We start from the raw sequence: 24,153 nt of genomic DNA on the forward strand, positions 1-24,153 counted from the left end.
GTGACACTCCAGACTCTCGAACTTATAGTGAGCATAATGTGGATAGCTGATGCGACTCTTATCCGTTGCCCCAACACCGGTCTCCTATCGAAGGGAGTGGGAACTAAGCGGAATGGCTGTGATAGTGCATATCGCTGACAAGGGGATAGGCTCAAGCATATAAGGGTAAGGTTACAGTGAAGAACATGGTTAGAGAGAGAGAGAGAGTCATATATTGCATCATTACTGAACTCAACAGGAACATGCAAATCGCATACAGATAGATGATAAAACTCAAAATCAACTCGTAATGGAGCGATCTCTTCCGATAATGAAATGATGACAAATGAATTTTCTTCCCACAGTTGCGCTCTCAACTTGTGCAATAGCAAGCTCTAAGATGTTGATTCCGCATGGAAGAATCAACATCAACATTTGACATAAATTAAAAGTATCTGCACCTTGGACAAAAGGCCGACAGTATATGCACTGCTTTGGAATATAGATGCAGTACTGTCCATGCAGCCTGTAAAACTTCATTGTTCTCTGGTACTCTCTATGTCATCTTTATCAAAACACCGCGTGCCTTAAGAGCTGCAAGCCATCCCCATCGATCATACAGTTATCTGCCATGTCTCACATGCAGGAATAGCCACATGCTTCCACATTTCTGCTCACATGGCTCTTTGAGAAGAGAAATCAAGCCTTGATCATAAGCAATAACTTCCAAAATGGAGGGCCTCATCGCAGAAGCAACAAAGACGGGCAAAGAAATATTGAACTTAATTTGCTGCACCAAGTTTCTTCTTTTTCTCTAGGTGCCTTAGCAAAAAGAACGTCCGTGTCAACTCAAATACACAGAAGCCTAGTGCTGAAAAACAAGCACTGTAAAAAACCCTTGGTGTCATCCCTTTCATCAATGCTTGAAAGCCTTCTTCTTGGCATATCTGTTGTAAGGTGGAAAAGACACCAGTATATGTGTAAGCAGCTATGGCTTGAGCTCGAACCATTGCCTCTGCCCTTACACCAGTCATACCAGACGAGATGATTGCAGACCGAGCCTGTGTCATTAGCCGCGTTTTAGCGACATCCAATGGAGTTGTAACTGCTGCTGATAGTGCCCCAGCCAATGCCCCTGATATTACACTTTGCCAAGGGGCAAGAACTGATGCATCGCTCATACTAAGCCAAGCCAGCTTGAGATACTCCTGAAAATTCCATTTCAAAAGCAAATAAAACAAATATCCCTTTGCTAAACAGAAAGATTCCTAGACTCAAACAAAAAGACTAGATCAAACTTACAAAAGTCGAGAAGCTGATCATGTTGGAGGGCACATTCCTCAAAAGGGCAGCAGAATAGCCTACATAAAGCCCTGTAATCCCCTCAGATTTAATGGTGTGAACAAGGACGTCACGAGCAGAACCAATAGCACCAGCTTGCATGCGTTGCTTCACGACTTCTTTGGGTACAAGTATCCCCGAGGATACTACATTGCCCAATGCAGCAGCTAGAGGTGGTGTAATAGCCTTTGGGATAGAGATAATACTCGAAAAGATGCATTTGGCAAGCTCATAAGTCCCAAAGTATGTGGCAGATGACATGACGGAGCCTAAAAATGCTGCTTGCACTCCACTGTAAAAGCCCCCGATGCCTTGACTGGCAAAGACCTGTTGCAATGATAATAAACCATGCTCAATCATATCAATACGCTCTACTCATTACTGCAACCACGTAGAAGCCAACATAACATGCGCAATTATCTCCATGGACAGTGTGCTAAAACTTCAAAGCTCTTTGCATAAACTGAAAGAAAAAGTCCACTTACAGTTTTCATTCGTGTATGTTCCTGTCATGAGCAGCTCATAAATAAACATGAGCAGGACTACTGATCCCACAATTAACGATCTCTTCTCGGTTCCTCTTCCTTGCAAAATCTTCCTTTGCCTTTATGGGTAGAGAGACAGAAGTAGGATCCACTGACATTCTCAAGTCTATGGGCCCTGGACATAGAGTTCAAACATACAGTCTCCTCTTGCCTATGAGTGAGGCAAAAGGCACGTGCATCACTAAGCCTCATGGGTCAAGTCTCAGTAGGACCCACTGACATTCTCAAGTCTATGGGCCCCGGACATAGAGTTCAAACATACATTCTCCTCTTGCCTATGAGTGAGGCAAAAGGCACGTGCATGACTAAGCCTCATGGGCCAAGTCTCATTCTTCGCTGACCGAAAAAAATGAATGATGAAAGCTCCTATGGCTTACAGAGGAACTGTGACGAGGGATAGCGAGAGAAAAGAAATAAGAAGCATGCAAAATCTTTTAACTGCTTGAAGAGGCCAAAGTCAATCTAAAAGACAAATCAGTGCCATCCATTCTTCTACATTCCACTTTGAATGTGCCACTAGTGGCACATGAAAAGGAACTGGCCAGGAATCAATGACTCTCCGTGAGAGCTGACCCCCATCCACGTGGCATCAAGAGCAGGAACTTGCCCCAAGTATTCCCGGACCAGCTTTCCCTTCACTTTTCTTTCCTTGTGTGCTAGGGTCAGCTTAGGTTGAGGGATTTCCTCCGTCTCTTCTACCTTGGGCTGCTCCTCAGGCACAAAATCCTCTCGTGCTTGTCCCTTCGAAGCTTGTAGAAGACTATGTGAAATGCATTCTGAATCCACCAATGACCTGGAAACTTTCATCTAAAGGATATATCTTTGAGCCTTTGCAAGATCTGAAAGGTCCATAGTATCACATTTTTTGGTTAAATTCTCCTGTTTCCCTTCATTTTTTTTCAACCTGGCCTTTTTGAACTTAAGCACCCAATCTCCTTCCTTCAACTACAGGTTGCTTCTATGCTTTATCCACTACTGCTCTATTTGTTGTCCTGAGACTTTTGCAGAGCCTGCTTAACCTAGGCAAAAGGTGTCACAAATCAGCCCTAAAAGTGAGGTGCATAACATAAATTAGCACTAAAAGTGGGGAACCCTTCCTTTTATAAGCCAAGGGATTGGGATAATTGAAAAGCCAAAGGTCGAACAATTGAAAAGCCAAAAGCCGAACAATTGAAAAGCCAAAGGTCGGACAAATGAAAAGCCAAAGGTCCGATAAATGAAAAGCCAAGGACGAACGATTCAAAAGCCAAAGGTTGGACAAATGAAAAGCCAAGGACGAACGATTCAAAAGCCAAAGGTTGGACAAATGAAAAGCCAAAGGTCCAATAAATGAGAAGCCAAATGTTAGACAATTGAAAACCCTATGGTCAAGGGCACCCAAAGGGCTAGGCTAGTACCTACATAGAGACCTCTTAGGGGCATTTGTAACTATCATCAGTTTTTGGGCGATCTCTCTCTTTGAGCATTTGTGCTTTGAACTTTCTTGGGGATGATGAAGGCTTTAGCACTTGTGAAGATCAAGAAGGCCTCAAGCACTTGTAACAGCAACTTGTATTGTCTATCTTTTGCAATATTAAATCAATACCCTTTGGCGGTGCTCATCTTGAGGGCCAACGCTTCTAGGGAAGGAGCTCCACCTCCTGTGTCTCTTGTGTTTGATTTCTCTCTCTCTTTTCAAGTTAAGTGTCTACTATTGTATTCACCGTCTGTTCTTAATGGACAGAAAGGCTTCAATGGTGCTTCATTGTGGCTGACTGTAGAATTTGAAGCTGATATCCTCAAGATTTAGAATCATCTCAAACTAAAGAAGAGAGATTCAGACATTACGAGTGGGTACCACAGACTCGCTGCTGCCCTCGCCCAACTCCCCTGCACACGCTCTGCACCCCCCCCTCTCTCGCCATCGCCCCCCTTCCACCCCCCCCCAAGCCTCCCTCCTGCCCGCCCGCCCGCTGCCTGCAGATCAGCACCAGCGTGCAGCCAGCCCTCAGCGCGTCCGCCCCAGCCCGCCACGTCTCAGCCCCTCGCTCCCGCCGCGCCTCAGCCCACCCGCCCCAGCCTGGCACTCCCGCTCTTTCCGCATTGCAACCCCCACCCTCTCCCCCCTGTTCTTGCTTGGCTGAATTCGTCAGCACTTACGACGTGCTCGGCCAACAGAGGGACACCTCTCGCCATCGTCATTTCGCCCTTTCTCCACGGCAGCAGACACTGATGGAGGCTCATGCTCCACCTCAAAGGGACTCTCAGGAAGCCCCCTCGCCCGATCCTGCAGAGCCCACCATCCGACTTGCCCTTTCGCCGCCGACAGAGCAAGCAAGCCTCGCAGTAGAGGTGGAACGCCTGTAGGCGAATTCCGTCATTTGCAAGATTCTCGGCACCAGACCAAGCAGAGGAGAGGTGCACAATCTTCTCCAAGCCGCCTTCTCGCTGAGGTGGGCAAGATCTTGGATGTTCAGTTCCTCGGACGCGGCTAGTATCAGATAGAGTTCAAGACCTCCGAGATGGCATCCGAGGTCATCGCGATGAGTCCCTTGGCCATCAGAGCAATTCAAGCCCACTTTCGACAGTGGAGACATGGTTTCGATCTAGCTACAGATGTTCTGGTAGAGGAGGCAGACCTTCCCATCTCCGTCTGCTTTCCCAATTTGAGGAGGGAGTACCTACCACTCTTGTCCAGGATAGACTCAGAGATTGGGACTGTCCTGGAGACACCTCGCACGGCAGCTTACTACCTAGGGTGAGTGAGGGTTGGTTCCGTCAGAGCGTGGAGTATTCGGGCCTCCCGAATCAGTGTTTCATTTGCAGACAGATGGGCCATTTGGGGAAGGCCTGTCCTCGCAGGAGACCTCGACCCACAGCGCAAACGCAGCCTCCCAAGGCTGAGCATGCCCAACAGCCAGACACACTGGACGCACAGGCTGGTACCTCGACTGAGACTAGCGATCAGACAGCTAATAGTTGGCAGCAAGTGCCTGGCCGCCGCCGACAGGAGAGGGCTCGCCCCACTGCTCCCCTTGGTGGCCGACCTTCTGCAGCTCAGCAGCACTGGGTTCCGACTAAGAACCGTTTTGACCCCCTTCAACAAGACCCGTCTAAGGAGGCCCCGTCCACTTCAGTTCCTCCACCTCCACCTCCTCCTCCCTCAGATGCTGCCGCTCCGCCTCCTCCCCCTCCCCCTCCCCCTCCCCCACCTCCGCCTTCGCCTCCCGTCTCCCCTTTCTCCCCGGTGGGACCCACAACCTCATCTCCCGACCCCTCCTCCACTCCTCCTCAGACGCAGGGGACCGAACACGCGTCTGCCGCGAGGCGATCTCTTGGTAATGCTTTCGCCATGTGCCGTGTGGCTGGAGAGGGACTTCCCCACCTGAGGCCGCCTTTTTTGGTGCAGACTTCTCCTTTTGCAGCAGTCCCTAGAGGTTTGACTTGCTTTGACATTCGCAGACGCTGGGACTTCTTCGACTACAGCTTCACACAGTTCCTGGGTGACTCTTCTCCTAACTTAAAGGAGGCTTGCTTCTGAGTCCACGTCCTCTTTCTAGCAGCTAGAGGCATTGAGGCTTTGAACACAGCGGTGGGTTTCTCCTTTCCACTGTGCGGCACAAAGTCGACCCAGCACAATGTTCTTGATTGGCTCCAGATTCAGGCTACTGAGTTCTCACACCACAGAGGGGACTTAGGAGTGACAGATATGGTGCAGACACTTTGGCCTCTTGCCAAGTTCAGCGTGACGCCTCCGGATGAAGCGGGTTGCACGCACATTGTGGTGCATTTGTTTGCTGACACTCAGAGCCCTCCTTGTTATGTATTTGTACATGAGAATTCTTGGACAGAGGATGTAGCCCTTCGAGCTACACACTCGCCTTGGGCCCGCGGGCAGGACAGTCACTCCTTTCACGCTTGTCTAGAGGTCGTTCGGATGCGGATTACTCCCCATCCAAACCGGCCTCAAAGATAGCGTGGTTGCTGTTGTGGCAACATCTGTTTTCTCTCACTGACTCCATGAGGATCATCTCATGGAATGTGCAGGGACTGGGAGGGCCCCAGTTTCAAAGTCAGAGGGGTCGGCTACGTCAGGAGCTTCAGAGATACCTTGTGGGTGGTGAGATTGACATTCTTATGCTACAGGAGCATCATCTTTGTGAGAGCCACAATAAAGGGTGTGGTCAGATTTTGCGTGGTCGCTATGAGACGTTTTGGTCAGCTACATTTGGACCTGGAGGCATCTAGGGAGGGGTATGTATGACTATTGCGGTTTCTTTGCAGCAGGCCATTGTGGGTAGAGGGATTATTGTGTCAGGCAGGGCTCAGTGGATCACTATGCAGGTTCAGGGTTGCCTCGTGGGCTTCCTGAACATCTATGCGCCCAATGTGGCGAGTGCACGTGCAGAGTTTTGGTCTCATATTGTTCAGTCTCTGTCGCAGGCAGAGCAATGGTGCATTGGGGGTGACTTCAACATGTTGGAGGACCCCTCTGACAGGATTGGAGATAGCCATACAATTGTGCATGGAGTTGAGTTGGTAGCTTCGGAGAGGTTTTGTATGACTCTGTGGGTTTCAGATGTGTGGCAGCATTCTAGCTTTGTGAGGCCCCCAGATAGGCTGGCCTTCTCTCGTTCGGACCACAAAGTGGGAGGAGTGAATCTATCTCGGATAGATCGCTTCTACACTAGTGACCACTTCTGTGACTTGGGTGGGACAGTTTGCATTCTGTCTAGGACTTCCTTTTCGGACCATGCACCAGTGATCCTCACAATGACAGATAGATAGAGGAGAGGGAGCACGATGCTACGCATTCCTGAGAGGGTCTTGCTGGAGTCTGTGCTCAGAGAGAGAGTGGTGGCTCTTTGGATAGAGAGCTTAGACATGCAAGACTCTCCTGCTGACAAAGTGGCCTCTGGACTTGCTCAGCTTAGTCGGCTCTTTCTTCAGGAGTCTTCGGCCCGCCTGGTTGCAGCGAGAGAGGAGCAGCAGCATCTCCGACGGGGCGTTGCTTCCTTATAGAGGATGCAGGAGCAGCATCCAAACAGTCCTTCGTTGGAGGAGCAGTTGCAGCAGGCTCGCCAGGAGCTTGCCAGCACAGAGGAAAGGCGCCATGAGTTTGCTTTCCAACGACAGGCATCTCAGTGGACCCAAGTGGGTGACAGAGTGACAAGGGCTTTCTTTGAGGTAGTGGGACCCCGGCATACGCATGCCAAGGTCAGCCAGTTGAGGAGGCCCGACAGGTCAGTTGCTTTAGAGCCCGAGGACATGCGAGCAGTAGATACTGCCTTTTACCGCGACCTGCTATCAGCAAAGCCTCAATCTGAGCGTCAGGATGCATGCAGAGAGCAGGTTTGGGCACAGATGCCTTGTCTTGTGACAGAGGAGATGCACCAGAGGCTTGAGCTGCCTCTTCAACTAGAGGAGCTTCACGTGGCCCTTAGAGCACTTCCTTGTGGTAGCTATCCAAGAGAGGATGGTTTGACTCCCAATTTTTTCTTAGAGTACTGGCTCAGATCTCTGCAACGCTTTTCAGTACATCCTGCACACAGAAGAGATGCCTGACAGCATGAGTGAGGGTCTGATTTACCTCATTCCCAATGAGGGTGGCTTCTTGGATGAGATTCAATAGTGGCAGCCCATCACCATCCTCAACTCAGCCTACAAAATTCTTGCCAGGTTTTTGAGTTTGAGGATTCAACCACTTCTAGAGAACATTATACATGGGACACAGACTGGTTTTGTCAAGGAGCGTAGTATCCTTGACAGCATCTTTACGTTTTGGGAAGCTTCTACCCTCGCTCGCCTTCGTGGTGAGGACCTGGTGATACTTCTTCTTGATTTTGAGAAGGCCTATGATAGAGTTAACTGGGACTTTTTGGAGGGCACTCTACGCAGGATGGGCTTCTCAGATACTTGGATCAGAGGTGTGTCAGCTCTTTACAGACGGGCACACAACCAGGTACTTTTGGCAGGTGGTAGAGGAGATCGCTTCATGCTCACACGTTCGGTCAGACAGGGATGACCCTCTTGCCCCCTTTCTCTTTTTGTTCTATGCTAAGGCGATGAGCAGATTTTTGGTTTCACAGCAGGTTTGTCTACGTGGTTTAGCGCTCCCTATTCGGGGCGACGAGTTACTGGATGCTGAGTTTGCAGCCGACTCAGCTTTGTACTTGGAGGGCCAGGAGGCCCACCTTCACAGGTGTGAGCAGGCTCTTGAGACCTTTCGTTGTGCATCAGGCGCATGGATCAACTAGAGAAAGACAGTGGCTTTCTCGGTTGGTAGTGCTTCTACGCCTGATTGGCTGCCAGGTGAGGGTTTCGGATGGATTCCCCCAGGGGCTACAGTTCGGCACTTGGGTTGTCAGGTTGGTTTGGACTTGTCTCCTGAACAACAGATTGCTCCCCTCCTTCTGTCCATCAGGAGGAAGCTGTTACATTGGAGCTCCACACTTTCTTTGGCAGGCAGAGTTATAGTGGCCAGCCAAGTGTTGTTGGCTACTATGTGGTACATCACATCTTGGTGGATTTTCTCGAGTTCCTGCATCAGCCAAATAGAGAGGCTGATCAGGAATTTCCTTTGGTTAGGGCGCGACACTCAAATAGCCCGGGCCAAAGTGGCCTGGCGGGTCATCACTCTTCCTTGTTCTCAAGGGGGGTTGGGGATCATAGACCCAACACGGCAGAGGAGAGCCCTTCTTGGGAAGTTTGTTGTCAGAGGATTGCTCCCAGGGAAGGAGCCCTGGAAGGAGTTTTTGCTTCAGGAGCTTAGTGCTAGAGTGCCTCAGGCTTGAGGCCCTTGGAGAACTTCGACCATATGAATTTTAACAGAGATGCGCAGAGTTGGCCTGAGCAAGAGACCGGAGGACCGTTTTGCTATGAGTCTGCTCCGCTCCTGGGAGCATTTGAGGAGTGGCCTGGAGCAGCACCAGCCTACTTGCACGGAGGAGGGTTTGCGACAGCCCCTTGTTTAGAACCCCATGGTTAGCACTCAGAGAGGCCACTTGGTTGATAGTAGGCCTCATGTTTCTTGGGTCCCATGGCAGAGGGTCCATCACGCACCTTAGGTGACTGGTTACAGTTCCCAGGCTTGTCAGAGAAGCTTCAGAGAATCTAGTTACAGGGCATGAGAGGGGTGCAAAGCATGTGTCAGGACATCACAGAGGCAGTACCAGCTGAGTGGCTCACACCTCTCAAGTCAGCAGCGCCCAAATGGATGGGGGCCTTCACGCAACTGGAGGTCCTCATCGCAGTTCGGGTTTGTTCAGAGGCTGTACCTTCCTTGCTTTTCGAGCTACAAGGTGAGGGTCGTTTACACCGAATGTCAGCTGAGGCCCCACACGTTGCAGAGTGCTGTTTTCAGAGGATTCGAGTTGTGGGTATCTGTGGGAGGACTTGTGTCGTAGATCTTGACCCAGCAGCTCTTGAGACTGGCCACTGGAGGCTGTGGGCTTGGGAGAACTGTCCACTTGCACGAGTGTACTGGGATCCTGGAGAGTGGTTTTGGCGGGACCCTTTCGCCTCACCCGACCATCCAGGCGTCCCTTTCTTTCAGTACACTGTTCGACTGGGACGTCACATACTGGCAGCACGGAGAAAGGCTCGTCCTGCTGCAGCACCTCATTGGCAAGAGGAGGGTTTCACAGCTGAGTTCTTGTCAGCTTTTTGGGCGAGGTTGTGGGACGCCAGACAACCACGGCGAGTCACTTTGTTCCAGTGGCTGGTTGCACATAGGGCTATAGCAGTGGGGAGCTGGCTTGTGCATAGCGGTTTCTCGGCAGCATGTGCAGCTTGTGCCCACCCTGTCGAGAGTCAGCGTCACTGTCTCTGGGACTGTCCTATGGCACAGCAGGTTTGGCTTCGGGTTCTTCGGCTGATGCCAGCTTTTTCCACAGCACAATAATACACTTGGGGGGCAGCTGCTTGGTCCAATCTCACAGGCCCGGCTCTCTACAGTTTGAGCTATCCTCCACCAGCAGGATGATAATGATCCAGGGGGGTCGACCTACACTCCAGCCTGCTACAGAGCTTACTCCACAGGAGTGGTGCAGTGAGAGAGAAGAGTGTTGGGAGCTCATTTGCGGCCTGACACTTTGGTTCGTCTGGCGGGCCCGCTGCTTCCGCATCTTTGAGACTCACCCTATACCTCCAGCAGAGACAGTTCGAGATCTTTGGCTAGAGCCGATCCATACTCTCAGGGGACAGTTCAAGAGACTCCAGGGCAACTCCGACCGCATGCCGGAGCGTAGAGAGGCTTTCCTTCGACTCTCGCGCCCTCGGCCTTTCTTCACCATCATCCAGGGTGGGCTCAAATGGCACTACCGTCCACTTGTGTGGCGTTTCCCTCCTCCCATCTCCTGATTTAGCCTCATTGTACATATGTTGTTTTTCCATTGGGAGAGTCTCCCTTTATGATTGTTGTAGACCTCTCTAGTAGAGGTGTTTGTAGCCCTATGGGCACTTTCATTAACTGATAGAAGAATCTTTTTCTCGGAAAAAAAAGAAAGAAGATAGATTCATTGGTCTGGTACAATCAAAGATACACGGAGGCGTACTATCCAGTGGCATGTTTTAAACAAGTTCCGCTTGCAAAACGCATTGAAGAATATTGCTGTGGATTTCCTACGGAGCTTCATCTATATCGCTTGATGCATAACAGTCGAAGCATTCAAGAGATGATGTGACGTGCACAAGATGGTTTCTCTTATTAAAATAGCTTTATCTACAAGAAAACAAATTCAAAATTATATTGGATATAAAAGTGAGAGGGTTTTCTCGCTAGAGACATCCGAGTACAAATATTTCTAGTGCATCATTCAGAGGAACCACGGGAGCACTATGAACAGAAATATTTGTAGGCCACCAAGAACGGATACTTCTGATGCACCACATCGGATGGGTAGCAGAGAGCATCAAGGAGGGGTATTCGACCATCCAGAACGGACATCTCTGATGCATTATGAGATGGGTAACAAAAAGCATCGCAAAGAAGTTGACTCGTAAGTTCGATGAGAAAGGACTAAGTGATGGGTATTCTTGATGCATCACATGTGGGTGATGGGAGCATCGGAAAGCAAATATTCCATAGTCAAAAGGAATTCCGAACTGAGTTAGACTTGTGCATAAGAGATGAGACAAACACTTGAATGAAGATGGGTACAGATTAAGCTTTGAGGAAATACAATTGCTTTCTGAAAAGCGAGTTGCTTTTTCGGGAAAGCAGATGCTTTCTCGTAAAGGAGTCTATGTTCGCCTTGCTTATGTGCATGAGACTGCATCCAATGACGCCTCGGTTGTGAATGTGTAAGCATTGTTTTCAGCTTATAAGGTTTTCTTGAGTTTTTAATAGGTTCATACCATTTGGAAGGAGTTGGTGAAAGGAACCCTAACTCTCTTCTGCATTCATATTCGCATATAGTGTGCATCCACTTCCGTCGACAAGCAACCTGGAAATACCTCCGGCACCCTTACCTTTCATCTTCACGTGCAATGTTTTCACGACAAGACTATACGAGTGGTTAGTTTTTGCTCGCAAGGTAGAGTCAGCATCAAGGTTGGTATTCTGCGACAGTATTAAGGCTACCTAGTAACTCGTATGGTCGGTGTTTACATTGCAACAGAACCTACATCCACAATATCCACGAGTTTGGAGGAGTTTTCATCGGTTTATGCATCCACAAGCATCAGAAGCATTCAGCATCAGAAGTCGAGGAAGCATTCAAGGAAGAAGTTAGGCAGTTGTGCCGCACCTATAACAGGGGGGGATGTCACATGCGAATACATTTGCGCCACATCGACAAGCTTCTGCTACAATCTAGCGTCAGTCTTAGCTTAGGATCTAACCTGGCATTTGTGAGCCTCTAGAAGGACGTGCATGATCAGGCAGGTCATAGTTGCATACCCTCACTTGCACAGTTAAGTCACTTAAGCATATTGACATGACACTTATTAAACATAGGTAGGGCAAATGGCTAAAAGACCTATAAATGAAGCCCCTTGGGCATCAGAGAAGCAAAGCCTATCCAGGACCAGCGGCATTTTTGCAGCCTTGCATCAGTGTTTTTCAGCCAGCATTCAACCCTACCCTCGCCGTCGATTTCAGCCCTTCGCCTCATCAATGATTCAGCCACCATCAATTTTCAGTTTCAGCCATCGCCACTCTCGGCAATAGCGGATCAGCCCACAGCCTCCTCCTCCTCGTTGTCGATCCTGCAACATCAAGTACCAAGAACCCGCAGTACCAAGTACCAAGTACCAAGCACCCACCACACTACCCAGCACTTAGCCTCTCAAGTACCAAGTACCTGCAGTACCCTTGAGTATCTCAGTAGTACGAAGCATCTGCATCAAGTACCCATTAGTATCTCAACATTTAGTCATTGTATCAGCATTGTGCAAGTAATAAAGCAAGTACTTGCTCTAGCAATAGAGACAAAGGGTGGTTGGGACCCGACATGCCGTGTCTACTCTCTCTCTCTCTCTCTCTCTCTCTCTCTCTCTCTCTCTCTCTCTCTCTCTCTCTCTCTCTTTCAGTTCAGTTCAGTTCTTTGCAAGTGAAGTTAAGTAACCTTGTGTTTGTGCGGAGTACTAGATCCGAGCAAAATCCTTAACCACTTCCGTTGCACCTGACATTGGTATCAGAGCTCTGTGCGTGCTTCGGCTTCGCGAACTCAAGGGAAGTACCAACTACCCAAGTACCCAAGTACCCAAGAACAACCAAGAACCCAAGAACCACCAAGAACCCAAGCATAACCAAGAACCCAAAGAACCTCTCTCAATTTTTTTCCTCAAAGAATCTTCGTGTCTCATTCCCGGACTTATCAGTGACTCCCACCCTTAGTCCATCACGTATCGGGCGTGCTGCCATCTTCATCGCTATGTCTTTGAAGGAAGATCAACATCGGATGTTAGGTGCTCAAGGGTTCCTTTTACTTACGGAAGGGAGAGCCTTCCGTTCCTTTAGTGATAGAGCGCAATGGACACAAACAAAGTGAATGGACACTGTGAATGGAAATGCATGAGACCGAGAGATGGATAGAGAAGAGAATACGACACCAGAGATGTTGTAAAACCCTCCTCCGAAGGCCCCACTCTCGTCGGCGAGAGTGGTCTACTTATGATTTGCACAATCTGGTACAACGGTGATGCATGAGACTGATGCAAGTCTAGGCTATGTCGGCGATGACGACGGTGATGACGAGACCGACCTAAGGGCTGAAATCTGCAATCTTTCTACTGCTGTCCAAAAACGCTATGGGCTGAAATCTGTGGCTAGTCCAAAACTCTGATTTTGGGGGCTGTTTTCGTGGGTCTTTGACGCTGAAAATCTGCAGGTTTAGGGCTGAAAACTGAGGTTTCTTTAGGCTGAAAACTAATGGTCTTTCCGGGCTGAATTTGCTACTGCTTATGGCTGAACTTGAAGGTCTTCTACTGCTGCAAATCTTTGCATTGCTGTGGCTGAAAAACGCTGCAAATCTGCATATGCTGGGAATCAAAAACGCTAGGTCAAGGATCTGTCAAAAACGTTGGCTTCCTTCAAAAACGCTAGGTATTGTGGATGCTATGCTGGTGATAATCTTCTTCAAAACACTAGGGGATGGGATATGCCGGTGGTGAAGATCTGATTCAAAGGACACCTGTGGAAGGAAAACGCTAGGCTATGGGAATGGTTCTTTCTTTGCTTGGAGGAAATCCGCCAAGGGTCTTGTTGGAGAAGTTGCCTGCTGAGCTTGGCTCTTGTTGCCTCTTCTGCCAAATAGTGCTAGCTCTAGTTTGCTTATATACAAACTTAGCAAAATTGCCCTACCTACCTTCCAATAAAAGTCACTTAAAAATAATAAGTGAAAAATGTCAAAATAGGTAAAATAGGCTAAATGCACTGGAAAATTCTCCTAATGGAATCTGATGGATTCTGGTGGGAATACTGATGATCATGCTGTGCAACCAGAGGATATGCATCTATACTAAGTGACTGGGCATGCACGGTCTACGAATAGACTCACAAAAGTGCCAGATCACTTCTAAATCTAGACTGACTGGACTGACTGAACCCTGATCATGCTGTAGCTTGTCCACGGACACATAGGGTTGGATGTGTCACGTGACATCCCCTCCTTTTCAAAGTGAGGTACTGGTACCGAACTGTATGGCGTCGAGGGAGATCACCAAAAGCATCCGGAATCCTGGAAGGGACTCTTCGCCGGCCCACTCTGATGTGTGGGTCGTACAGTACTTGAATTTCATAAAGGTCTGCAACGCTTGCTTCTTTGGGCCGCGCCGAAAGCGACACAAAGTCTTCTGTGGCTCCTTCAATGCTTCAACTTTGTCGAGAGTCATGCTTCGTCCATCTTCAAGAATCTCCACGGCTGAAAATTCCTCACACCATTTCCAACACAAAACCATGAACATACCTATTCCATGTAAAGTGAGTGGAAAAAAATCTTGTCTTCCTCAAAGACTGTGCATGCCATGTAGATGAACCAATAGACGGAGTACCAAACCGTTCACCACACACACGCAAACAATGAGATCGAATAGCATCTTTCTGATCTAAATCAATCAACTGTGGCAAAACACAATGGAAATGCCTATGCTTGATGCTCATACTTTCATGTGCTCTTGCTACAAATGTGTCATGCCAAGGAAGAGACATGGAATGTGACTTCCTGAAATGCATACTTTTCAGCTTTTCATGAAAATTCCGCATACATTCGTGCTCATTCATGAGTGAAACGTGCTCAACGTACAATATGTCATGCCTAATAAAAGGGATAAACACATAAAGACGCCGACTAAAATACAGGAAACGATCACGAATGAAACACTCGAACAATGCGTGCGTATCAATCATGCGAACATATAATACTTCCTGTGAGGGTTCTTTGGACCTAGGCTCGAGAGCCAAGATCGGTTCTTCCTGAATGATCGAATCGTCCTGTGGGGGTTCTTTGGACCTCGACTCGAAAGCCAAGATCGGTTCTTCGTGATTGATCGAATCTACAACAAGGTTAGCTTCGCTAGAAAAAGCATCCACTAACACATCATCCTTGTGAACAATCACATCATCTTCATGCAACTCATCATGCTTGTGAGAAATCACATCTTGATCATGCAAATCATCATGCTTGTCTTTATCATCCAAATCATCATGTTGATCATTGTCAATCAAATCATCATCATGCAAATCATTGTCATTCAAATCATCATGTTGTTCACAATCATGCAAATCCTGTGTGTCATGCTTTGGAGAAGAAGAGACTGAGAGAGTCTCCGTCTCCTAAATCTCTTGCATCTGTGCCGGCACTTGAGAAAAGAGTCGCAAGAACTCTTGCATGCGTCGCTCGCTCTGTTCTTGTCTTGCCTTTCTTTCTGCTTCTCTTTCTGCTTTGTCTTCTGCGTGTCTGCGTTTCATTTCTGCCATTCTTGCTGCATTTCTTGCTTCGCGTTCTAAATTCCTTTCCATAAACATCAGCTCCAACTCCTCCATAGGAGTTAGTGCAATCCTTGACGTAGATGGAAAAAGGGGAGGGTCAGAAAAACCTCCTGGTGGAGAAAATTCTTCTTCGCCTCTCTCATGCTCATCACCTCCAAGCGAAGTATCCATTCCGCTTCGAGTGATGACCATTCTGAAGTCGTAGGTTCTTGTGGGTTCTTGGGTTCTTAAGTTCACGAGGAACTTGGATTCTTGCGTGTCTTGGGTTCTTGGGTTCTTGAGGGTCTTGAGGTTCTTGAGGTTTTTCTTTCGCTTGCAAACCGCGTTTGAGAAGGATCTTCTCTTCACCGGAGTTCTTCTCCTTTCTGTGGACGCACCCCTTGGCGGCCTTGCGCTCACACCAAGGTTGCTTTTTCCCACCTCACGTCGATTGGCCAGCCGCTAAGTGCACAGTCCGCTCTCAATGAGTGAAAAGAGACACAAGGGGAGGCTGGACAAGGCCTTCTTTCTTGGAATTCCTGTCACTCTTCAAAAAAACAATTAGGAATTGACATGCCCAAGCGAACTTGGGTTCGTGCGACCGCAACAAGCAAAAAAAATTATGTGGTTCTTTCCTTGAGTGATATATAACACTGCCAAAGCTCTGATACCAATGTTAGGTTCAGCGGAATGAATGTTTGAACTTTGCTCAAGATGAGTGCTCCGAATGTGCTCAAGGGTTCCTTTTACTTACAGAAGGGAGAGCCTTCCGTTCCTTTAGTGAGAGAGTGCAATGGACACAAACAAAGTGAATGGACACTGTGAATGGAAATGCATGAGACTGAGAGATAGATAGAGAAGAGAATACGACACCAGAGATGTTGTAAAACCCTCCTCCGAAGGCCCCACTCTCGTCGGCGAGAGTGGTCTACTTATGATTTGCACAATCTGGTACAATGGTGATGCATGAGACTGATGCAAGTCTAGGCTATGTCGGCAATGACGACGGTGATGATGAGACCAACCTAAGGGCTGAAATCTGCAATCTTTCTACTGCTGTCCAAAAATGCTTTGGGCTGAAATATGCGGCTAGTCCAAAACGCTGATTTTGGGGGCTGTTTTCGTGGGTCTTTGACGCTGAAAATCTGCAGGTTTAGGGCTGAAAACTGAGGTTTCTTTAGGCTGAAAACTGACGGTCTTTCCGGGCTGAATCTGCTACTTCTTATGGCTGAACTTGAAGGTCTTCTACTGCTGCAAATCTTTGCATTGCTGTGGCTGAAAAATGCTGCAAATCTGCATATGCTGGGATTCAAAAACGCTAGGTCAAGGATCTGTCAAAAACGCTGGCTTCCTTCAAAAACGCTAGGTGTTGTAGATGCTATGCTGGCGATGATCTTCTTCAAAACGCTAGGGGATGGGATATGCCGGTGGTGAAGATCTGATCCAAAACGCTAGGGACACCTGTGGAAGGAAAACGCTAGGCTATGGGAATGGTTCTTTCTTTGCTTGGAGGAAATCTGCCAAGGGTCTTGTTGGAGAAGTTGACTGCTGAGCTTGGCTCCTGTTGCCTCTTTTGCCAAATAGTGCTAGCTCTAGTTTGCTTATATACAAACTTAGCAAAATTGCCCTACCTACTTTCCAACAAAAGTCACTTAAAAATAATAAGTGAAAAATGTCAAAAATAGGTAAAATAGGCTAAATGCACTGGAAAATTCCCCTGATGGAATCTGATGGATTCTGGTGGGAATACTGATGATCATGTTGTGTGCAACCAGAGGATATGCATCTATACTAAGTGACTGGGCATGCACGATCTACGAATAGACTCACAAAAGTGCCAGATCACTTCTAAATCTAGACTCACTGGATTGACTGAACCCTGTTCATGTTGTAGCTTGTCCACGGACACATAGGGTTGGATGTGTCACGTGACATCGGATCCATGAAAACCCAGATCATCTTGACTACCAGATCTACTTGCATCCTATGCGGATATGGAAGGAGTTGGTGAAAGGAACCCTAACCCTCTTCTACATTCACATTCGTATATAGTGAGCATCCACCTCCGTCGACAAGCAACATGGAAATACCTCCGAGCACCCTTACCTTTCAGCTTCACCCGCAATGTTTTCACGGCAGGACTATTCGAGTGGTCAATTTTTGGCTGCAAGGCAAAGTCAGCATCAAGGCTGGTATTTTGCGACAGTAGTAAGGCTACCTAGTAACTTGTATGGTCGGTGTTTACATCACATCAGAACCTACATCCGCAATATCCATAAGTTTGGAGGAGTTTTCATCAATTTATGCATCCACAAGCATTGGAAGCATTCAGCATCGGAAGTCCAGAAAGAATCCAAGGAAGAAGTTTGGCAATTGTGCCTCACCTTTAACAGGGGGGAATGTCACGTGCGCACTACACTTGCGCCATGTCGACAAGCTTCTGCTACAATCTAGCGTCAGTCTTAGCTTAGGATCTAGCCTGGCGTTTTGTGAGCTGCTAGGACATGGATGATCAGGCAGGTCATAGTTGCATACCCTCACTTGCGCAGTTAAGTGTCACGTGACACATCCAACCCTGTGTGTCCGTGGGCAAGCTACAACATGACCAAGGTTCAGTTCAGTCAAGTCAGTCTAGAATAGGAAGTGATCTGGCACTTTTGTGAGTTTGTTCGTAGACCGTGCATGTCCAGACAATTAGATTAGATGCATATCCTCTAGTTACACACAACATGATCATCAGATTTCCATCAAAACCCATCAGGAGCATTTTTATAGTGCATAGACCTATTTTCCCTATTTTTGACATTTATTCACTTATTATTTTTAAGTGACTTTTGTTGGGAACTAGGTAGGGCAAATTTACTAAGTTTGTATATATATAGAAACCTAGCGCTAGCACTTCCTGGCAGAAGAGGGAGCAGGAGCTTGCAACAGACAAGGCCTACCGTTTTTGCATGAAGAACCACCCCTGACGTTTTTGCACAGTAGATCAGCCTCGGTGACAACACGACACAGCATATCAGCCCTAGCGTTAGCAGATTTCCACCGCAAGGTCAGTTTTCAGCCCTAGCGTTTTTGGTTGCAGATCAGCCCTTAGCGTTTTGCAGTTCCATTGCGACAGAACCACAAGAGGAACCAGTGTTTTCAGTTTTCAGCAGTCAGACATCACAGAAGAAGCCCCGAACCTCGCAGATCTCACCTTCCCACAACAGTTCCTCGCCACACGGTGGGATCCATCTAAGTTTCCAGTTTCAGCCCGGGAAAACAGATTTCAGAATCTGCGTTTTCAGCGCGTCGTCGTCGCATCGTCACCAACATAGAGTCAGAATTCAGCAGATAAAGATTTGCAGATTTCAGCCCGTCTCATCGTCGTCCTCATCATCGTCGGCAAGTCCAAGCATTGTAGAGATTTGTGCAATCAATAGCAAGGGCTGCTCTCGCCATCGAGAGCGGGGCCTTCGGAGGAGGGTTTTGATAACATTTTGGTGTCGTATTCTTCTCTCTCTATCTCACAGTCTCAGCACCTTCATTCACAGTATTTATCCACTTTGTTTGTGATCACTTGCACTCTCTCATTAAAGAACGGAAGGCTCTCCCTTCCCTAAGTAAAAGGAACCTTGAGTACACTATGGAGCACTCATCTTGAGCAAAGTTCAACATCCACTTCCGCTGCACCTTACATTGGTATCAGAGCTTTGGCACTGTTCTGTATCACTCAAGGAAAGAACCACAAGAACCACAGATTTATTTTATTTTTCGCTTGTTGTGGTCGCACGTAACCCAAGACCTCTTGGGCGTGTCAATTCCTAATCGTGTTGTTGAAGAGTGACAGGAAACCCAAGAAAGAAGGGCTTGTCCAGCCTCCCCTTGTGCCTATTTCACTCATTGAGAGCGGACCGTGCACTTAGCGCCCGGCCAATCGACGTGAGGTGGGAAAAAGCAACCTTGGTGTGAGCGCAAGGCCGCCAAGGGGTGCGCCCGTGGAAGAGAGCAGAACTCGGGTGAAGAGAAGATCCTCCTCTAACACAGATTGCAAGCTGAAGAAGAACCTCAAGAACCTCAAGAACCCAAGAACCCAAGTTCCTCGTGAACTTAAGAACCAAAGATCTCAGTGAATGGTCATCACCCGAAGCGGAATGGATACTTTGCATGAAGGTGATGAGCATGGAGGTGGTGAAGAACAATTTTCCCCACCAAGAGGTTTTTCCGACCCTCCCCCTTCCCCATCTACGCCAAGGATTGCACTAACTCCTATAGAGGAGTTGGAGCAGATGTTTATGGACAGCAAGTTAGAACGCGAAGCAAGAAAAGCAAAAATTGAGCGTAAATACGAAGACAGAATGGCAGCCATAGCACATGAGCGCGACGAAAGAGAAGCAAGATTTGATCGCGAGAACAAAGCAAGAATGCAAGAGATGTTGCGACTCTTTTCTCAAGTTCAGGCACAGAGCAAGAGATTTGGGAAAGGAGACTCTCCCAGTCTCTTCTTATCCAAAGCATGACACACAGGATTTGCATGATGATAAGCATGATGCTTTGAATGATAATGATGAGCATAATGATTTGAATGATGATGATAAGCATGATGATCTGCATGATCAAGATGTGATTTTTCACAAGCATGATGATTTGCATGAAGATGATGTGATTGTTCACAAGCATGATGTGTTAGTTGATACTCTCTCTCGTGAAGCTAACCTCATTGCAGATTCGATCAATCACAAAGAACCAATCTTGGCTCTCAAGTCGAGGTCCACAGAACCGATCTTGGCTCTCGAGCCTAGGTCCAAAGAACCCCCACAGGAAGTATTATGTGTACGAATGATTAGTCAGCACGCATTGTTCGAGTGTTTCATTCCTGATGCTTTCCTATATTTTAGTCACCGTCCTTATGTGATCCCTTTTCATAGGCATGCCATATTGTATGCTGAGCACGATTCACTCATGAATGAGCACGGATGTATGCGGATTTCTCATGAAAAGTTGAAAAGTATGCATTCAAGGAAGTCACATTCCATGTCTCTTCCTCGCCCTGACACAGTTTCTGAAAGAGCACACGAAGAATTGAGCATCAAGCATCGGCATTTTCATTGTCATTTGCCACAGTTGATTGATTTAGATCAGAAAGAAAATATTCGATCTCATTGTTTGCGTGTGTTTGATGAACGGTTTGGCACTTCGTCACTTTGTTCATCTGCATTGCATGCATAGTTTTTTCGAAGGAATAGCATTCTTCCAGTCACTTTACATGGAATGGGTATATATATATATACCTAGATGAATCCAGGATAAGCCCAGATTCACCCTTGAAGGAAAGTGCAAGGTATAGACCCATGGTAGTCACCCACAAGACAATATAACCATCAGCTCCATCATACATAGTATTGACTAAATACCACGACATCCCCACTAACGTCGTCAGTGCCCAATAGTGGGTGTAGAACTAGGTACTAACATATGCTCCCCAACACAACACACACCACACGCACACACACATGAGCATACATCAACACAAAGTTCAGCGTGCTGAGTTTCTGTCATGACTCCGGAGATCAAGGGCAGACTCAGCCATAATGAAGCCTAGCACTAAAAGAAGCATTAAATCGGAAAAATTAGCACAAAAATGAGGTAGTTGATAGGGCATACGCACCACAAAAGATAGAAAGAATTAGCACAATATCTTTTTGTGTTGAAAGTGATTTCAAGAATTTTCATCCTCGGAGATTCTTGAAGAAGGTAGACGCATGACTATCGACGAAGTTGAAGCATTAAAGGAGCTACAGAAGCCTTTGTGTCGCTTTCAGCGCGGCCCAAAGAAGCAAGCGTAGCAGACGTTTATGAAGTTCAAGTATCGCACGACCCACACATCAGAGTGGGCCGGCGAAGAGTCCTTTCCAGGATTCCGGATGTTATTGGCGATCTCCCTCGACGCCATACAGTTCGGTACCAATACCTCACTTTGAAAAGGAGGGAATGTCACGTGACACATCAACCCTATGTGTCCGTGGACAAGCTACAGCATGACCAGGGTTCAGTTCAGTCAAGTCAATCTAGAATAGGAAGTGATCTGGCACTTTTGTGAGTCTGTTCGCAGACCGTGCATGTCCAAACACTTATATTCGATGCATATCCTCTGGTTGCACACAGCATGATCATCAGATTTCCATCAGAACCCATCAGGAGCATTTTTACAATGCACAGACCTATTTTCCCTATTTTTGACGTTTTTCGCTTATTATTTTTAAGTGACTTTTGTTGGAACTAGATAGGGCAAATTTAATAAGTTTGTATATATAGAAACCTAGCGCTAGCACTTCCTGGCAGAAGAGGCAGCACGAGCACTTGCTCAACAGGCACCTTCTCAACAAGACCCCCAACAGAGGAACCCTAGCGTTTTGCAGCAGGCAAGGCCTAGCGTTTTTGCATGAAGAACCAGCCCTGGCGTTTTTGCACAGCAGATCAGCCTCGGTGACAACACGACACAACAGATCAGCCCTAGCATTAGCAGATTTCCACCGCAAGGTCAGTTTTCAGCCCTAGCGTTTTTGGTTGCAGATCAGCCCTTGGCGTTTTGCAGTTCCATCGCGACAAAACCACAAGAGGAACCAGCGTTTTCAGTTTTCAGCAGTCAGACATCGCAGAAGAAGTCCCGAACCTCGCAGATCTCACCTTCCCGCAACAGTTCCTCGCCGCACGGTGGGATCCATCGAAGTTTGCAGTTTCAGCCCGGAAAACACAGATTTCAACATCTGCGTTTTCAGCGCGTCGTCGTCGCATGGTTGCCATCGACATCGTCACCGACATAGAGTCAGAATTCAGCAAAGAAGATTTGCAAATTTCAGCCATTAGCATTTTCAGATTTCAGCCCGTCTCGTTGTCGTCCTCATCGTCGTCGACATCGTTGGCAAGTCCAGGGATTGTAGAGATTTGTGCAATCAATAGCATAGACTGCTCTCGCCATCGAGAGTGGGGCCTTCGGAGGAGGGTTTTGACAACATTCTGGTGTCGTATTCTTCTCTCTCTCTCTCTCAGTCTCAGCACCTTCATTCACAGTGTTTATCCACTTTGTTGTGATCACTTGCACTCTCTCATTAAAGAATGGAAGGCTCTCCCTTCCCTAAGTAAAAGGAACCTTGAGCACACTACGGAGCACTCATCTTGAGCAAAGTTCAACATCCACTTTCGCTGCACCTTACATTAAGTCACTTAAGCATGTAGGCATATGAACAGTCACTTAAGTCATTTATTAATGAGTGACTTTGACATGACATTTATTGCAATAGGTAGGGCAAATGGCTAAAAGAACTATAAATGAAGTCCCTTGGGCACCAATAAAAGGAAGAGGATTAGAGAAGCAGAGCCTCTCAAGGACCAGCAGTACCAAAGTTTTTGCAGCCTTGCATCAACGCTTTTCAGCCAGCAATCGGCCCTACCCCCGCCGTCGATTTCAGCCCTTTGCCTCAACACCGATTCAGCCCTCGGCATTAGCAGCACCAATGATTTTCAGTTTCAGCCATTGCCACTACCTGCGATAGCAAATCGGCCCACAGCCTCGTCCTCGCCGTCGACCCCGCAACATCAAGTACCAAGAACCCCTAGTACCAAGTACCAAGTACCAAGTACCAAGCACCCACCACAGTACCCAGCACTCAACCTCTCAAGTACCGAGTACTCGCAATACCCTTCAGTATCTCAGTAGTACCAAGCATCTGCATCAAGTACCCATTAGCATCTCAACATTTAATCCTTGAGCATTGTGCAAGTAATAAAGCAAGTACTTGCTCTGGCAACAGAGACAGGGGGCCCTTGAGGGTGGTTGGGACCCGACATGCTATGTCTACTCTCTCTCTCTCTTGAGTTCAACTCCTCGTCGGCTAGATCTTTAAGGTCTCTTGGAATAGTTTCCTACGACGTTAAAACTCTCTTCTTCTTCTTCTTCTTCTCATCTCTCTCTCTCTCTCTCTCTCTCTCTCTCTCTCTCTCTCTCTCTCTCTCTCTCTCTCTCTCTCTCTCTTTTATTCGGTTCAATTCAGTTCTTTGCAAGTGAACTTAAGTAACATTGTGTTTGTGCGGAGTACTAGATGCGAGCTAAATCCTTAAACTCTTCTGCTGTGCCTGACACTATCCTAGTTGTATCTGTTGCAACAATTTCTAAGTTAATGACATCTCATATTTCTACTTACTTGATTTTTGTTCGAGACAAGTCTCAAGACAGTCGGGCTTCATATGTCCTCTCTCTCCACATTAGAAACATCTTCCTTCTTCCTTGAAGGTTTGTACTTGGGCAGGTGAGAGAGATTTAAGTTGCTTACAGGTGCCCTCTGGCTTCTTAGACTGATCAAGGTCCTCAAAGGGACGCTTTCTGCCTTGGTTTCCATGATCGTCATATACCGCTTTGTCTTGCACGGTAGGTGCTTTGTTCCATTCTTCTGGGAGTTCCAAAAGAGTGTAGGTCTTCGACTCCATCATCCTGTGAAGGGTATCATGGGGATACACCTTCATGCTCTCCTGAAGCTGTGATGATAGACTTACCTTGAGCTTTCACATCTTTTTCTCGTCGAAAATCTTCATGAAAGGGGTGACTTTACGACGAACCGACCAATACTTGTCAACATAGGTCGTGACTTTCTCATGTTCCTTGGAGGCTAGCTAGTACCATTCCTTTCGGATATCCTTCTTAAAGTCGGACGGAAGGAAGGAATTGTTCATAAAATTCAGCCTTGAACTAAGTCCATGTTCTTGCTTGAGTACCTTCCAGAATCTTTGCCAACCACCACTAGCTTGCTGTCTCCTTGAGATACATCCCAACATGACACAACTTGGATTTTTCAATGAAGTTTCCATTTGCAAAAGCAACTTCAAACTGACTCATAAGGATAGTGCCTTGGAATATTTCTT

The 24,153-nt window shown here is 47.4% G+C and overlaps 1 protein-coding gene across 2 annotated transcripts in view; it reads right to left on the bottom strand.

Annotated features, from left to right (window-relative positions):
• Positions 1-204: 204 nt before the first annotated feature.
• The window catches only part of LOC147417501 (protein MITOFERRINLIKE 1, chloroplastic-like), a 36,525-nt gene continuing 12,576 nt past the window's right edge, over positions 205-24,153 (bottom strand). Inside the window, exons 2-4 of one of the 2 annotated variants that reach the window (XM_086507390.1) lie at positions 1,282-1,647; positions 1,016-1,187; positions 205-926 (exon numbers count right to left, since the gene is read on the bottom strand). In XM_086507390.1, coding sequence (XP_086363516.1) covers positions 829-926; positions 1,016-1,187; positions 1,282-1,647 — 636 coding nt within the window. In that variant the 3' untranslated portion in view covers positions 205-828. Of the gene's footprint in view, positions 1,188-1,281; positions 1,648-24,153 lie in introns of both variants that reach the window. The other variant, XM_086507389.1, reaches the window with a different exon arrangement.

This window comes from Adiantum capillus-veneris, chromosome 30, assembly GCF_014529385.1.
Source record: "Adiantum capillus-veneris isolate H3 chromosome 30, ASM1452938v2, whole genome shotgun sequence".
NCBI lineage: Eukaryota > Viridiplantae > Streptophyta > Polypodiopsida > Polypodiales > Pteridaceae > Adiantum > Adiantum capillus-veneris.